Below are 17390 nucleotides of genomic sequence, written 5' to 3'. Positions count from 1 at the left end.
TTTTTTTTTTTTGACAGTTTCCTGAGCTTTCCAGTCCTCATTGCCATTACTAAGAATTTAGGAAACGTCATCAAGATTTTTGCAAGGTGAACTCGGTTAAGCTGCCTCCGTATATCACCTAGTGTGCAATGAATTTGTCATACTTATCCAGTGTTGTCCACCCTAATTTCAGCCACGAGATAATTCACAGATAACAAATTTCATATTGAGCCAAGTAGTCAAGCTTACCTGCTAACTGTAGTAACATGGGTTTTTGTTGTTGTTGATGACATATTGATAACACAAGAGAAAATATCCTGGTTTACCTTCAAAACAAGCTTAAATTGCAAGGTTTTCTATCACCGACAGGGTTAAGTAGGGAAGATGCTTACAGTGTGACTCCCCATTCATTCTTGGGACATCAAAGCCACCTGGGCAAATGAAGGATCTGTTTGTGATGTCTTATTTCTAGCAGGAAATGACAGCGATGTTCAAAGGAAAAGTCACAAAAGCACAGATGTAATGCCGTTGATCATCTCTACGTGCCACTCATCAACTATTCATCTTCCTTTCGGCCACTTGAAAACCTCAACTCCATGAACGTTTCTATGTAAATGTTTTCTGGCAAACAACAAGGGACCTTATGCACCCTCTGCTTTGTAGTAGTTTGAATTTTTCTCAGAGTGCAAACTTGGAGACGGTAAGGCCATTTAATTTGAGAAGATAGTTATCAAGTGAGTGTTGCTTGTGGCTCTGAGGATCCAGGGGAATGAGAATCAGGTCATGGTTGCTATCATCAGGGAACTGCCAATGGAGACTTCTTCGTGTCAATGTCACATGCAGACCACAGAGACAAAGTGAGTCTCAGCATCACCATCTATGGACTCATTATTACTTCTCTTATCTATTGATGGGAAATGGAGAAGGTGAAGGAGGCGTGAATAGGGTCAAAAGATTTTATATGGAAATGAATGCATGAAGTTTGTTGAAATTGAGGTGGGAAGCAGGGACATGGGATGAGGGAGAATGATGGAGGGGATAAGTTCTGATCAAAGTTCATTACTTGCCTATGTAGATGTGTCCAAATGAAATCCTCTCCTATAGTTAGTGGATGTTAATCAAAAATAGATGCACTGTATATACCTCCATGGAAATACAATAATAACATCCATCCTTTTTTTTTATAAGGGGGCAGAGAGAAATAAAAATAGAGTAACAGAGGGGTGATTTGATTAAAGCACTTTATATGCATGCATAGGTCTAGTATAATCAGGCTTCTTTGTATAGTTAATATATGCTAATAAATATACATCTATAATCTTTAATAATTACAAATAAAAGGTAGATGGAGGAGGGGGGTATGAGGGACAAGGTAACAAACAGTACAAGAAATGTATCCAATGCCTAACGTATGAAACTGTAACCTCTCTGTACATCAGTTTGATAATAAAAATTTGAAAAAAAAGGTAGATGGAGAACTTATTTGTGTACACATCTCTGATCAACCAATCACTAAGAACAAAAGTAATCAAGTTAGATGACTATCTTCTCTCCATTCTCTTATATCAATTTCTCTTCCAAAAGGAAAACACATTCATCTTTGTCTCTGGAGTTTATTTTTCATGTTAGCTCTGCAGTGTGGAAATGTTCATGGTTGCCATTTCTACTAGCTTCCCTTCCCACCCTGGCTTTTACATAGAGTGAGTTATCCAGTTCTGTACCTAGCCAAAATCCCTGGAACCCAGTGAGCTGCCGGTAGAGTCAGAGGCTGCCAAGCAGCAGGTAGAGTGGTAGATAAAATTATAGATTGTAATCAGGGGAGATGTAACAGAAATTGTCATTGGGAATGAGACTGCTTCCCCAGGGTGGTGGGGCAGGTGATACTCAAACTTGGAACAAAAAAAATCCATAAACAAATCCTGCTATGCCTGTGTATCAAACTGTGATTTAGAAGTCCTGGTGATAGAGGATTTCTTTTCTCCATACTGAATATCAACAGCTCAAGTTTTTCCAACACATTTGTCTCAATGGCATACCATTATTTTCCAAAGGTAGTTGGTTTTTCAAATATACAAAAGCAGTGCCAAGTCTATGAATGGAGAACTGGTTAACTAATTCGAATTACTTCTTATGATCTCAGGTATGGGGTTGGGATAAAGGTACATGGTAGAGCACATGCTTAGCATACACAAGATTCTAGTCTAAATCCCAGCATGTATATGCATGTGTACCTATAGGCACGTTCACACACACACACACACACACACACACACACACACGGGCACAAAGAAAGAAAAATATCATTAAAAAAGACTTCAACAACTTGTGTTACTGTTACTGAAATTATACATAGGAGAGCAAGAGGGCTGAAGTGAAAAGAAGCTTAATGTCCTAGAGATGGCAACTGTCAATTGGGTTAAAAAAAACCTTTGAACATGGGACAAGCATCCAGATCTTAAAAAAAGTCACATATTAAAACATGGGGCCAGTATGATTCCATATACAAACTATATAGAGCATCTGACCAAATGAAACCTTGTAATTATCATACAGCGTAACAAATCTTAGAATACTTGACCAGAGAGATGAGAAAGCATAGCATTTGTGTGTCAATGTCAACCTCTATGTGACTCAACAAAAGCCTGTTAATTCAAATTACATTGAGCAGGCATATGTAATTCTTATGACTTTATCATTAAAAAATACGATCATTATGCTCATTGTGTAGACAACAACACTAACATCAGGAGTGAGGGTGTGGTTAGAAAGTAATTTAAGGTTACACAACCTTTCTACAGTCCTATATAAATGGCTTAGCAGACACAAAGCCAGGGGAGAAAATGAAAAGTGTTGCATAAATTTGGGAGATCTTATACATTACACAGTAAAGTCAGCCCTCCAAATATACCAATTCTATATCCACAAATTCAACCAACAAGAGACTGAGAAGAATTTATTATACACAGACATTATTTTTGTTATTATTCTATAAATAACATTTTAATAGCTACTTACATAGCATCAATGCTGTATTAGGCATTATATAGTAATCTAAATGTGACTTGAAATATATGGGAGGATGTGCATTAGTTGCATGGATATACTTCACCATTGTATGTAAGAACCTTGAGCATCCATTGGCTTGATTATTACCAGGGATTAGGAGCCCAATTCAACATGGATCCTATAGTTGGGTAGAGATAGAAAAATTCCCAATCTAAAATAATCCTTGGGTCAGAATATCCTCAGTGCTAGGAAAACTCAGGAAGGCAATTTTAACTATGCAAGCATACTTTACTACCTCTCCCCAGCTCCTAGAAAAGGTAGAAATAAAGATACACTGGCTAATGTTAAACAGTCCTTTGCATTCTTAATAGTTCTTACAGAAGATAACTATATCTCCTTGAGGTTGCAGACCATGTATCACCTGTGAAGAAATGGTGACTATTGGGAGAAAAGCTCAAGCACTGCTGTTGGGATGTTTGTAGAAAGCATCACTGTGACTCAGGAAAAGGGAAGTAAGGACAAATGAGTTCTCCTGCTAATCTGGGGAGTAGTGAATTCAGTCAGTAAAGTTTGCTCCAGTTTGGGTCCTGAATTTTACTCAATGCTTATGTGTTGAAAAGTTTAGTCCCCAGCCTGTTGCAATCTCAGGAGGTGGTAAATACTTTAAGAGGGAGAGGCCTAGAAGAAACAAGTTAGATCATTAGAGGCCTGTCTTCAGAGGACGAGCCTCCTTCTTTCTGCTTCCTGCTTCTCCTGCTTCCTGGATGCCATGAGATAAGTAAACTTCCTCCACTGTGTGTTCCTTACACAATGAGCCATCACCCCCCGTTCAAAGGGGCTGGGCCAAGTAAGCATGACTGAAGTCGTTGAAAGTGTGAGCAAAAATGCATCATTTCTAGTTCAGTTTATTATCTTGGGTGTTTTGTGATAGTAATGGAAAGTAGTTCAACATAAAGCACTATTGTGATATTGTTGAATGAAACAATCCTAAATTTATCAACATTGTACTGTATCTTGCATACTTAAAAGCTTTGCTTACAGGGGAAGGCTAAGCAGGAGTGAGAAGCCCTGAGTTCAAGCCCCTGTGCCAGCATGAATGAATGAATGAATAAAGTATCATTCTCTTGAAAGAATACACCAGCATGTACAAAAATTAATTCAAAATGAGTATTGGGCCAAAATTTTATAGGTAACTTTACAGAATTATTTGAAAAAAATGTAGGAGTTCTTGTGACCATGAATTAGATAATAGTTCCTTATATATGACAGAAACCACATCTAAAACATAAGAAAAAAAAGTCCGGATTCCTTGGACTTCATAAATGCTAAGCTAAATGAACTCCAAGATATAGAAACAAGATATTTTTCATTATGTCCTTATTTTTAATGTACTATGTGAAATTTTTTCTTTTTTCCTTCCTATGGTTTATCCTTTGTTATCACAGTATTTGATTTTGGTATCCTGGGTATTGCATATCTGCTTATCTGAATTAGGGAAGAGAAGGGGGACATCAAAATGGGGAGGCAAAATTTAAAGGGTGATTCAATGCAATAGCGATGCTCACAGGTAATATATTGGAAAATAATTGTACAACTGGGGGGTGTGGGGAGGGAAGGTGAGAGACAAATGAGGGATGGGGTAACAATTATGACAAGTCAAGAAATGTACTCACTACCTTACATATGTAACTGTAAACCTTTTGCACATCACCTTGACAGGAAGATTAAATTTAAAAAAGAAAGAAAAAAAGCATAAAAAGACATTATCAAGAAAGGAGAATGCAATCCAGAAAAAATTTAAAAAATTGCAAATCAATTAATAACAAGGGACATCTACAGTGAACAAATATTATGACTCAATAATGACAAGATAAAGAAAATAAATGTAAATGAGTAAAAGATTTCAACAAATTATCAATAGCCTATAAGGTTGTGAAACTTTGCTTATCGTCATTATGCATCAAGCAAGGAAATGAAAATCCCAATGACACACGTATTCATAGGTTGGCTAAAATACAAAGGGCATAAAATTCCCTGTGCGAGTGTGCAGGCAGGGAAATGGAAATTGTCATACACTGCGGGTAGGATGACAAAATGGGTAGCCAATTTGGAAAACAATTTGGTAACTGCTGAAAACATTAAGCATTTCACTTCTAGGAATGTACAAAAGGGAAATAATAACATAGGTCCACATAAAACCTGCTGATGAATGTTCAACTACATTATTCATAAAAGCTTTAAAGTAGAAACAATCCAAATGGCCAATAGATGACTGCCTAAGTAAAATGGGATTATATCTGTATGATGATCTATTTCTTTTCTGACTGTTAAAAAAAAACAAAAACGTGCTTATGCCAGCTACATCATGGTAACATTGTGCTAAGTCAAAGAGACAAGTCACAAAAGCCCACATAATTATAGTTTTATCTATATGAAATGTTTAGAATAGGCAAGCCATTGAGACAGAAAGCAGGTTTGTGGTTGTCAGAACAAAAATGAATGGAGATAGAGTGTGGGCAAAGGGTTTGAGGGTTCTGAAATGAAAATATTCACAAGTTAGACAGTGCCTACACAAGTTACTCTACATATACAGGTCATTGAATTATTCACCCTATGTTCATTAATTATATGAAATGTGCTATATCTTAATAGAGCTGTTAAACTAACATATAACACTGAAAGTCAGAGGCAACACTTCCTCAGTGAATTTCTTTAGGGAAACTAAAGCAGGATACTGAGAATATGCTGGAGAGTACCTCCTAATTTTTGAAATATAAAAAAATATTTCTTAGTTATTGATAAAAAAAGATTTAGAGGAAATAGAATGTTTAAGATCTTCAATGCCAAGGCATTTTTGTTACTCAGATATTCTTTCATTAGTTTACATGTTGTTCATTCAGTTTTATTTACCATATCAACATTTATGAAGCCCCTATTCACAAAGTCCCTGACCTTCTGTGAGAATACTGAGAATGGCAAGAGAAAAGTAGTTATTGAAAATTAAAAAAAATAAGAAAATGTATTTGATAACCACTTACCTTTTCCAATACACTACCTACCGGGATATTTAAAGCAGGCTCTTTAAGATATGATTAATTTCACTTTTATGAGGCTGAGCTAACAGATTGCTCATTGCCTAAGAGGGCATTCCTTTTGGAAAGCAAATGTAGGTACTATGAAAAAAAAATGAACTAATCAGAAATGCTAATGATATATCACAATGCAAGTGTTTGGGAGCAAATTAATGCTCTGTTCATAATTAGTATGTATCTTAAATACATATTTCAGGAATACATGGCTGACCCGCAGTGCCATCCACTGAATGTTTAGTGGCTGGTACAGAATTTAATCTGTAGTGAAATCTCTGACAGAATAATTTAGCTCTTGGAAAACACACACATCATTTCATGATGCCTTTGAGTTTGAGATTTAACCTCTGAACCCTAAATCATGCTTTGCTCTCTAAAGGGACTGTTTATTGTAGCTAGGAAATAAAAGAAAAAAAAAAAGGAGCTGGCGTGATACATAAAAGGACAAGTCAGCCAGGAGGTAAATGGCCCATTCACATTAGGGCCCACTTAGGGAAAGGTGTTGGTAGAGAGGAGGGCGGAAGTTAACCCTTGCTAGCACAGAGGTTTTCTGGGGCTGCAAGTGTCATAACATGAGCAATAACAATGCTTGAGAGGCCACAGTGGAATTGTTAGAGCTGCAGGTCGGTCAGTCACTCTAAACGTGGGAAGTGCTAGTTGCTAGGGCTTTAATGTGCCAGACAAAGGGGTCAAATCCAGAGGAAATGACCTAGAGGAAAAAGTCCAGAGAGAGCAGGACTCTGCTGACCGAGTCCTCGGAAACATTTCAAACCATTGCCTGGTGGTGAAAGGGCCCATGCTGTCTGTTCTAGATGCCTAGGAAGGGTTGTTCTTCGAGGGTGGTGGGATGCGCTGGCAAAAGGGAAAGGTTCTGTTCTGAATTTCTGCCACTACCATTTTCTTCATTTGACCAAATTATGTCATATCATATTCAAAACCCTAGCAATGTTCTCCAGGGCCAATGCATAATGTGACACACCACTTGCATGGGTAATTCTACATTTCATAATTCTTTTCCACTTACAGCAAAGTTACAAATGCACCCCATTTCAGACTTAAGTTAGTTAATTAATATTTCTTCATTAATGTGGTCAGGCAGAAAAAAAATCAACGTGAGGGCTTGAAAAAGACTTCTTTTTCCTCTATACTTCTAAGACTGGAAAGCTGAATTCAAGGTGTCAGCGAGGTCATACTCAGTCTAGAGACTCTAATGAAGGAGTTTTTGGTTGTTTCTTCCAACTTTTCATGTCCTCAGTTACAGCTCTCCAATCATTGTGTGTCTTCCTCTTTATATGTTTTAAAAAATTATTATTTTTATTGTCAAGGTGATGAACAGAGTGGTTACAGTTTCATACGTATGTCAGCGAGTACATTTTTAATGAATAAATTTATTGTTACCTCTAACCATTGTTTTTTTTTGTTGGGGGGAGGGCAGAAGTGGCTACTGAAATTTGAATTCCAGATCTCACACAAATGTTGTGCCACTTGATTCATGTGTCCCTGTCCTTTTGGCTTTAATTCTACTTTTAGCTAGAGGTTTATCCTTTTGGTCAAGCTGGCCTCAAACACTGGTCCTTCTACCTATGCCTCCTGAGTGGCTGAAATTACAGCAGGTGTTACCATACACTACTTGTTTGTTAACACAGGAGTCTTGCTTTCTATAGATTAGCCTCCAGCTGTGATCCTCCTCTTTTTCCCTCCCAAGGAGCTGGTATTTTAGGTATGTGCCACTATGCCTGTCCTGCTTTCAGTTTCTTATATGGACACTTGCTCTTGGGTTTTGGCTCTACCTTGGGTAAGCCTGGATGATCTCGTCACCAGATATAACATCTGAAGAGATGATTTTTTTTTTTTCAAAAGAAGGTCACATTTATAATTTCTGGATAGAGGGCTGGGAATATGGCCTAGTGGCAAGAGTGCTCACCTCATATACATGAAGCCCTAGGTTCGATTCCACAGCACCACATATATAGAAAAAAAAAAGAAGCCAGGGACAATGCTCAGGCCAAGTCCAAGCCCAGGACTGGCAAAACAAACAACAAACAACAACAACAACAACAACAACAAAACCCAACATAATTTCTGGATAGAGATATCTTTGGGGGTTACTGTGTTAGTCAGTTTAGGGATGCCATAGTCAGTCAAATTATACAATGGACTAAGTGGCTTAGAAATAGAAGAAATATATTTCTTACACTCCGGAGTCTAAGATATACTGATAGGTTTGAGGGCCAGCTCCTGGTTTGTAGATCACCATGTGACAGAAAGGGCAAGGATGCTCTTGTAAATTTCCTTTGTGAATGGAACCATTCTGATTTTTGAGCACTGTGCTGTTGTGAGTTAATCAGTACGTACCAAAGGTCCCATCTCCTAATACCACCACACTGGAAATTAGGACTTCAATATAGATTTGGGAGCAAAATGGACATCTAGTCTTCAGTAGTGATCATTCAATATTCTGCAGATGGCCAACTCAGTCTTAGAGGAGCCATACCTAAGCATACTACGGTTTGCAGGACATTGATTAGATTGATTAGAGTGAAGTTCATACTTTTTTTTCAGGAATAGCTGCTATATGTCCCATTAATGTTAACTCCTGACTATGGACAAACAAATATAACATGCAAAATTGGAACCTGAAAATTATAAAATTATTTTCATGTATTGACTGAATTGTTAGTTTGAAACAATGCACAAAAATATTGGAGTAGCTTCATTACCTCTTACAATAATTGAGGTTATTATAGTTTTTGCCTCAGTGTTTTCTGAAGATCTGTCAGAATAGGTTTGTTTGGACCCCTGCTGGATCTTGATAGTCAATTTTCATATAGATTGTATTTGTTAACTGTTTCTGAACGATTAAAAAAATCTCTGGAATTCATTGATGGTTTTAAATCAGACACTACTATTTCCCATCACATTGATCCCAATGTGAGGAGAAAGGAGACTTAGCTAACAAATGAGTGATTTACATTATGAAAATTTCAACAGACAACCATTGCCACTATTTAATGCTTTTCTGGTCCTATTCTCAGAGGCAGAAACTTATCTACTAATACAGAAAGTCAGCAAGCTTTGGTTTAAATACTTCTAACTAGTCAAATGAGATAAATATACTCATTCATTAAAGATCAAAGAGCTGCACTGATAAATGTTTTCAGTTTTGACATCCAAATGTTCCCAAAGTTGATTAAGTTTCCATTGATCTACATATTCCCAAATTATTTATCCAAACAATCATCTATCAACATTTTGTTGCTCAGAAACAAAAGTTTGACAGTCTAAACAGCTTTCCTAATTGAAAATCAGTCAAGCCAGTCTTGGGTTTGGCCTGTTATCAAACGCTCAGCTACTGTTCTGACTAACTGCCATCCTTACTCTTGACTATGAAAGACAAATAAGCTTGTTTTTCAATTAAAAAAACAATGAACATCTGAAAGTTGTAGCAAATAGAAGCAATGAGCAGACATCAAAAGCCAGGTTGCCAAAAATCCCGAGTGGAAATAGGGTATAATATTTTCATATATACATAATTTTTATTATCAAGGCTATGACTTCCATCCTGTGTTCTCAAACTAGTTGGCTGAGGGCTGGGAATGTGGCTTAGTGATAGAGTGTTTGCCTTGTATGCGTGAAGCCTTGGGTTTGGTTCCTCAGCACCGCATAAACAAACAAAAAGCCAAAAGTGGCACTGTGGCTCAAGTGGTAGAGTGCTAGCCTTGAGCAAAAGGATGCCAGGGACAGTGCTTAGGCCCTGAGTCCAAGCCCCAAGACTGGCAAAAAACAAAGTTGGCTGATCTGGGCATTGGTGGCTGAGTTATGTAATTTCCTAGCTATTCAGCAGGTTGAGAGTTCAAAGCCTGGGCAGAAACGTGTGAAAATTGTTTTGTTTTGTTTAATTTATTTATTGTCAAAGTAATGTACAGAGGGGTTACAGTCTCATAATAAGGCAGTAAGTACATTTGTTACCTCCTCCCTTATTTTTTTCCTACCTTCCCCCCTCCCTATTTCCTTCCTCTGCCATGAGTTACACAGTTGGTTTACAGCATATAGCTTTGTAAGTATGGCTGTTGCATTGGTTGTCTTTTATCCTTTGTCTCTCCAGTTTGATATTCCCCTTCGCATCTCTAGTTCCAATAAACATATATACGTTATACTTTACTTTTTTTCCCTACCTTAAGCCAGGTATCCACAGATAAACTTACCCTGCTACACCCTTGGCAAGAAAGTGCCAATCTCTCCGTAGGCACAGAAGACAATTCTGTTAAATGAGTGACTTTTACCATGAGTAATTGGGAGGTACTTATGTATGAATTATAGTTCTCCACAATCTGAGATGAGACAGCACTTCCATTTTTTGTTTTGCAGCTCTGAATGGTTATTTAACAGCAAAACTTCCAGGAAGAGGGCCCCAAACAATGTTTAAGAAGCAATCAGCTTGACAAGCTAACATTTGAAATCATTAGATTATTCTCTTGGAAGCTCTTTGTAACAATCTACAGTAAAGGAGCATGTTGGTTCACATATGGGGGAGGAATGAGATGAGAATAAGCAACTTATAATAATATATCATTTACTACTTAGGGAAAAAACAGCTTACTAACCCATGGTTATTTACCATAAAATATCAATATTCAGAGTGTTTTACAATGTACTTGGGATAAATTGAAAATTTGCATCTTAACTTTTAGAGCAGAAATATTGTTATTAATTGTTCTCGTTATGAAACCTGGAACTAATTATATTAAAATTAGAGTTGCAATGTATGCATAATTATGTTTGTATACAACATTTTAGTTTTTGCATATTATCTATAAATCAACAGTATAATGATATCAAGAATGCTTATAACTAAAAAATTGCAAATAAAAATATATGATGGATGTATATACTAAAGGTTGCAAACAAAATGAGCAAATCTAATCTGGGTTCTACCAAGAAACTCTTCCTGGCTACTTTTTTTTTGTGCCAGTCCTGGGACTTGAACTCAGGGCCTTGGGCATTGTCCTTGAGCTTCTTTTGCTCAAAGCTAGCACTCTACTACTTGAGTCTCAGCCCCAGTTCCAGCTTTTTCTGTTTATGTGGTACTGAGGAATCGAATCCAGGGCCTCATGCATGCCAAGCAAGCATTCTACCACTAAGCCACAATCCCAGCCCCTAGCAGCTACTTTAATATGTTCTTTGTGTATGAATTCTATTCGGAAAGACTGTTATTGGTGGCTCAGATTGAGTTGCACAGGTAAAATGCCAGGTAATCTCAGGAGTCACAGGTCCAGGCTCCTTTAAGATCCCTTTTCCACCCCTTCACTTTGGTGAAAGTTATTTCCCTTTGCTAATCTTCAAGTTGTTTGCTTATAAATAAAAAATACTGTCTATACATCTTTGGGTTATGTTGAGAATGGTGCTTCCAAAATGCTGAGCATAATGTTTAATATGGAGCAACAAAACATCTAGTAATATCTTCCATTCATTAAGCCTTACTGTGTGCTAAGCAATGATCAAGACATGTTACAAGTATCAGAATTCTTAATTCTCACAGCAAAGCAGATAACTATTGTTCTATGGATAAGGATAGGTCACAGACATACAACTGAAAGATAACTTTGACTCCAAAGAAGTCTCCAGGCCTATTTATGTTCTTATTAACTGTACTTAACCAAAAATGGTATGGATTGTTCTTATTTCAAAGAGACAAGGAAGGAGGGAAAAAAAAGGGAAACAGAAAAGTCATTGCACACCATTCTTATGCTAGGAATCATTATTGGGCTTTTCCTAGGCTGTATGATGTGGAGAGGGAAATGTGGTTATCTCCTAGATTGCTATGAGACATCTGAGCTCTACAGCCATGATGGTACAGAGCAAATGACACAGAGCAATTATCAACACTCCATCACACCTAATCTTCATCACTAGCTCAGCTTCTCAGCTCCATACACCCAACTTAAAAAAAAGTAATGATTTATATTTTTGTGATTGAGCAGGTGTCCAATTAATTAGTTAATATGGTGCTGGAAATGAAACCCATGGACTCATGCTATGCAATCATTTTGTTACCATCGAGTGATTGGCCTAGACAGGCATTTAATGTTTTAAATATCACTGTCTATGACTCAAAGAAGAATTGCTATGTGAGCAACGGTGCAATGAGTATCAAGTAGGTTTCATTTGGGATGGTTGGGTAGAGAAGTGCGGTAGCTTGGGTGACTGGGCTGTAGTGCCCCACTATGTATAGACAGAAACTCTGGAACACCCTTGACCTGATGAATAAAAATAATGAATCCTATCACTTCCACACTCAGTCCTATCATCTGATTCAGTTTGTCGATGGAAAAATCAAAGGTATATTCAACCTGAGCTTCTTGTTGTTTAGGAGACAAGCTGTCTTGAGCCATGACCCCAGCAAGTTTCCTTGCTGTATGTCAGAGGAAGGAGGAAGTGAAAGCTGGAAAGGCAACTCTCAGTTTGAAAAGAAAGCTGTTCTTAAATAAAGGATTGATTCTGGACACAATCAGGCTGACTTTCCAGATTAGAAACCATTTGTGATCGAACATTTGATAGATTCCATGAAGACAACTGTCTTTTTCCCCCTCAGTTGTGGGGTTTGAACTCAGGACCTGGGAGCCATTTTGGAGCTCTTTTGGCTCCAGGCTAGTGCTCTACCACTTTGATCCACAGCTCCAGTCCCGGCTTTTGGTGGTAAATTGGAGATAAGCCTCTCACAGACTTTACTGCCCCGGCTGGACTTGAACCATGAGCCTCAGGTTTCAGCATCCTGAATAGCTAGCATTAGAGGCATGAGCTACCAGCGCCAACCTTAACAACCATCTTTGTAATGTAGTTAGCTAAGGCTCCACACCTCAACACATACCCCTCAACACATATCTGGAGTTGAGATGTCAACTTTCCTCTGAACAACTTTAAAGTAGAAAGGCTTGCACCCACATCCACACAAATACCAAAATGCCATTAGAAAGATCCTTGAATTCAATTGTCTAACTCATCTTTATGTGTCATGACTTAACATCCAGCTCCTCTTCCTTGATTTGCTCAACAACAATTAATTAATTTGAATTCACTACATAAATGCCAGGTGATAGGAAAACTAGTCACTTGCATCTTGTACCTATAGGGGAAATAGGACTAATTTTCAGTGGGTAACATATAAATGAATTTCTTCAGTTCTACAAATAAATTTCTACCATGTATACAGCTTAATAGATGAATTAAAATAAGTGAGTGCATTGTTTTGTGGAATAAGTACTTGAAGGAGAAAGGAATTATGAGACAAGATGATTTTTGTATCCTAAAAAATGTATTCTAATCAGAATCATACAGTGAGAATTGGAAGGGATGATGATAGAAACACATATATTATTTAGCTCAACTTTAAGGAAGGGTTGGGTTATTCTATACTGGGATGCTTGGTGGTGATCAGACCAGCTATCACTACAATTTTAAAGTGAATGATTATCAGTAAATGGTTTGGTGGAGGATGTGTGTAGGAAGCACTGAGGTAGCAGGATAAACATGCTGAATTTCAAATATTGGTCCTCATGCCAACCCACACCAAATACATAGGGTAAAGTTTCCTTAAGGCAAACAATGCTATTTAAATAATTACTCCTGCATGGAAAATTCTGTCTTTCTGATACTCCAGGGGTAAAAAAAATGCCTGAATTTTTATAAGAGGATAGTCTTGAAAATTGATAATCTATTTGCTAAATGTATGATATAAAAATAAAATGATACAACCATCTCTATTTTTTGGTTGACATAGCTCTAAAATATTTTTTTTCTGTACTATGAAATGCAAAATTCAAAAACTGTAGGATTTATTGTGTAGTGAGTTTCCCCCTATTTTAAGCATTCATGATTCTATGAGGGTTATTATTATTCTTTTGCCAGTCCTGGCCTTGAACTCAGAGCCTGGGCTCTGTCCCTGAGCCTCTCTAGGCTAGCGCTAGAGCTCTAGCATTTGAGCTTACAGCACCACTTCCAGCTCTTTCTGCGTATGCAGTACTGCGGAATTGATCCCAGGGCTTTGTGCATGCTAGGCAAGCACTCTACCACTAAGCCAAACTCCCAACCCTCTATGAGTTTTTAATAAAATGACTCTATAATGATTAATTTGCCATTACTAACAAATAAGCATAGCTGGGTGCCTGTAGCTCATGCCTGTAATCATAGTTACTCAGGAGTTGTGATGTGGGCATCATAGTGCTAAGCCAGCCTGTGTCAGGAAAGCTTGTGAAACGCTTATCTTCAATTAACTACAAAAAGGGCTGGGGATATGGCCTAGTGGCAAGAGTGCCTGCCTCATATACATGAGGCCCTGGGTTCGATTCCCCAGCACCACATATACAGAAAATGGCCAGAAGTGGCGCTGTGGCTCAAGTGGCAGAGTGCTAGGCTTGAGCAAAAAAAAGAAGCCAGGGCCAGTGTTCAGGCCCTGAGTCCAAGCCCCAGGACTGGCCAAAAAAAAACCCACCAAAAAACAATTAGCTACAAAAAAGGTGAAGTGGAGCTATGCATCAAATGGTAGAGCACTAGCCTGAGCAAAATACAAAAAAAAAGCTCAGCTACAATACTCAGGCCCTAAGTTCAAGACCCAGGACTGGAACAAAAGTAACAACAACAATCAAAACATAAAAAAAAAGCATAGATATTAGCAAGCTAATAAAAAATAATAAACTTTTTAGTTCTTTTACAAATAACCAGATGTATTCTATTTCTATTCTTTATTTATCTAAGAATGTTTAGAAGAGTTTCAGAAGACATTCACAAACAGAATTATCATGGATTCATATATATACATGTGCATGTATATATGTACATATATATGTATATATATATAAAATTAATTTCTCAACTAATAAAAATACCATCAAACACCAGTCATAGATTAAATACCAGATGTTAGGCATATTTGCTATTGAATTTCCAGACAGGATTGGGTTAATGAGACTATTCTACAATATCACTACCAATAGACTCAGTATTTATGAAACCTTTGATATCAATGCTTTTCTATGTGACTAGGGATTTTAAACAGGGATTTTATATATATTCTCCCACATTAGTACATAAACCCAAAACGATATGGCTGAATACCTGTCTTTAAGGGAGATAATTTTCAAATTCATGCTTACTGTTCTTGCTTTGAGATTTTATTTAGAACTTAATTTTAAATTCTACTGCCCTTAACACATTCATGAACTTTTAGTCAATAGTGTTCTTAAGAGATAGCAATTTGTTTTATTTTCAGTGTCTTAAATTAGAAATATAAAAGGGAATACTTTGTCCCTAGTATTTGTTATTGTTCGTACTTTCATTTTTTTCAACTCTGTGAAATAAAAAGCGAAGGATTTTAGGAGAGGATTAATTTACTGCTGAGGGTTTTCCCCAACTCTAAGATTTGTGGTTAAAGTGCTTTTTATCAATTGCCAGGTTACTGGTAGTTCTTTTTTACAAAAACAGACATTCTATTTAAAATTTGTGTTTGTGGCTTATTGCATGTGTACATTTACACATGTGTAAATTTAAATTCATGCACGAGGTTATGTGTACATAAAGCACCATACAAGCAAATTATAATATGCTCAACCTCTCTAAATACTTAGGCAAACAGAAGCACACATCTTCCCATTCATAGTTACAGTTTTTCCTACAAATGAGATAGTTCCTAAATATGAAATAAAAAGGTAAAGAAGATCATATAACCAATTAAAATCTGTTTGGTTTTTCAAACAAAACTGTTACGAAGGGTTATTGGTCCAATGGTATAGAAAGTCCAAGTTACATTTTCAGTCCGATCGAATTGCTACTTACAAGCAAATTGCAGCTTTGCTTCTCTGCTAACGATGGTCCCAAATGAGTTTGTTGCTATGCACTGGTATGTTCCGGCATCTTGGGTTTTATTGGGGTTATTGATCAACAAGCTGCCTTCCACAACACTGTAGCGGAAACCCATGCCGATGTCAACGTCTGTTCCATTTACCTTCCACCTATAGTATGAAAATGTCAGCGGATCAAGCCTTGAAGTATCAATCAATATTTCTCAATTGTCTAAAATGTACAAAAACTACAAATAGCATGAAATAGGTGTGATCTTTTAAAAAATCAGAAATGTATCCATGGCTCCACGAAACACCTTAGAGTGGGCAGGCAGAGAGCATGCCCTGTAAAGTAAACGGTGATAATAAACATTTAACACCTGTTTTGTGATTCCTGAGGATGTTTGCTATCCACCTGACTTTCTCTAGGGGTCTACCTTTCCTGTAGCACCTCTTGCAACTTCCTTCAAATACAGCCCTTTGGTAAAAGTCCTTTTTCCTCATTTTCAGTCATTCTTTAAATTGGTCTAGACAGATGACAGAATGCCTCACTTTCCGGTAGCTTGCTGAATATTTGGTGCAATTGCAACAAAGTTGCTTTGATTTGTTCCTTAATATGACAAAAGTGGCTGACCACAAAGCTGAGGAACTCTATTGATCCAGAGTTGTGCTTGAGGGACACAATTGCTATAACTGTGAATCACGTTGAGGCTCTCCACAGTCACTGGCCCTCAAAACATCAGTCAAGTGCCTGAGTAAACTGCCTATCAGGCTATTTCCTATCTGGCAAAAAAAGTAGTTTTGCTGTTCTTCTGTTTATTTACTGGGATCACCTGTGAAATCTGAGTTCATTTTAATGTGACTCACATAATTTCAAAAGGAAAGCTTGGGTAAGAAGATTCACCATTAAACTATTAAGAGGCTCACAGTAGCAATCATGTTGGGAGATTTTTTTGATAAGTACAGCAGCACAGAGAATAATGATTCAAATAAACACAAAGAATAATGGGAGGTGGTAGTTTACACCTGTAACCTTAGCTAGTCAGCAGGCAGAGTTTGGAGGATCCTGATCTCCAGGGCTTAACTATCTCAGAAAGGAAACCAGAAGGACAGGGCATTAGCCCAGGGGGCAGAGCTTTTGCCTATCATGCAGGAGAACCTGGGCTCAAGCTCCAGTGCTGGAAAATCAAAGAGAATATCAAAAATACTAAATTTCCTTTACATAGTGAAGATCATCATGTGTTTAGGCAGATGTGTGTGTGTGTGTGTGTGTGTGTGTGTGTGTGTGTGTGTGTGTGTGTACTGGGGCTTGAGTTCAGTGCCAGGGCATGCTAGCTTTTTTTAATTCAAGGCTAGTGCTTTCTGAGTCATACCTCCATTTCCAGTTTTTTGCTAGTTAATGGGAGGATGGGAGTCTCATGAACTTTTCTGCCTGGGCTGGATTTGAACTCTCAACCTCCTGAGTAGTTAGGATTACAGAAGT

At 37.5% G+C, this 17390-nt stretch overlaps 1 protein-coding gene across 2 annotated transcripts in view; it reads right to left on the bottom strand.

Moving 5' to 3' along the window:
• Positions 1–17390, bottom strand: part of LOC125358073 (contactin-4-like) — a 404061-nt gene that overhangs the window by 237565 nt on the left and 149106 nt on the right. For both annotated transcript variants that reach the window (XM_048354927.1, XM_048354926.1), the window contains exon 3: positions 15903–16078. In XM_048354927.1, the coding sequence (XP_048210884.1) occupies positions 15903–16078 (176 nt within the window). The remainder of the gene's footprint in view (positions 1–15902; positions 16079–17390) is intronic.

Source organism: Perognathus longimembris, chromosome 10 (assembly GCF_023159225.1).
Source record: "Perognathus longimembris pacificus isolate PPM17 chromosome 10, ASM2315922v1, whole genome shotgun sequence".
In the NCBI taxonomy this organism is placed as follows: Eukaryota; Metazoa; Chordata; class Mammalia; order Rodentia; family Heteromyidae; genus Perognathus; species Perognathus longimembris.
This window is presented reverse-complemented; position numbering and strand designations above follow the sequence as displayed.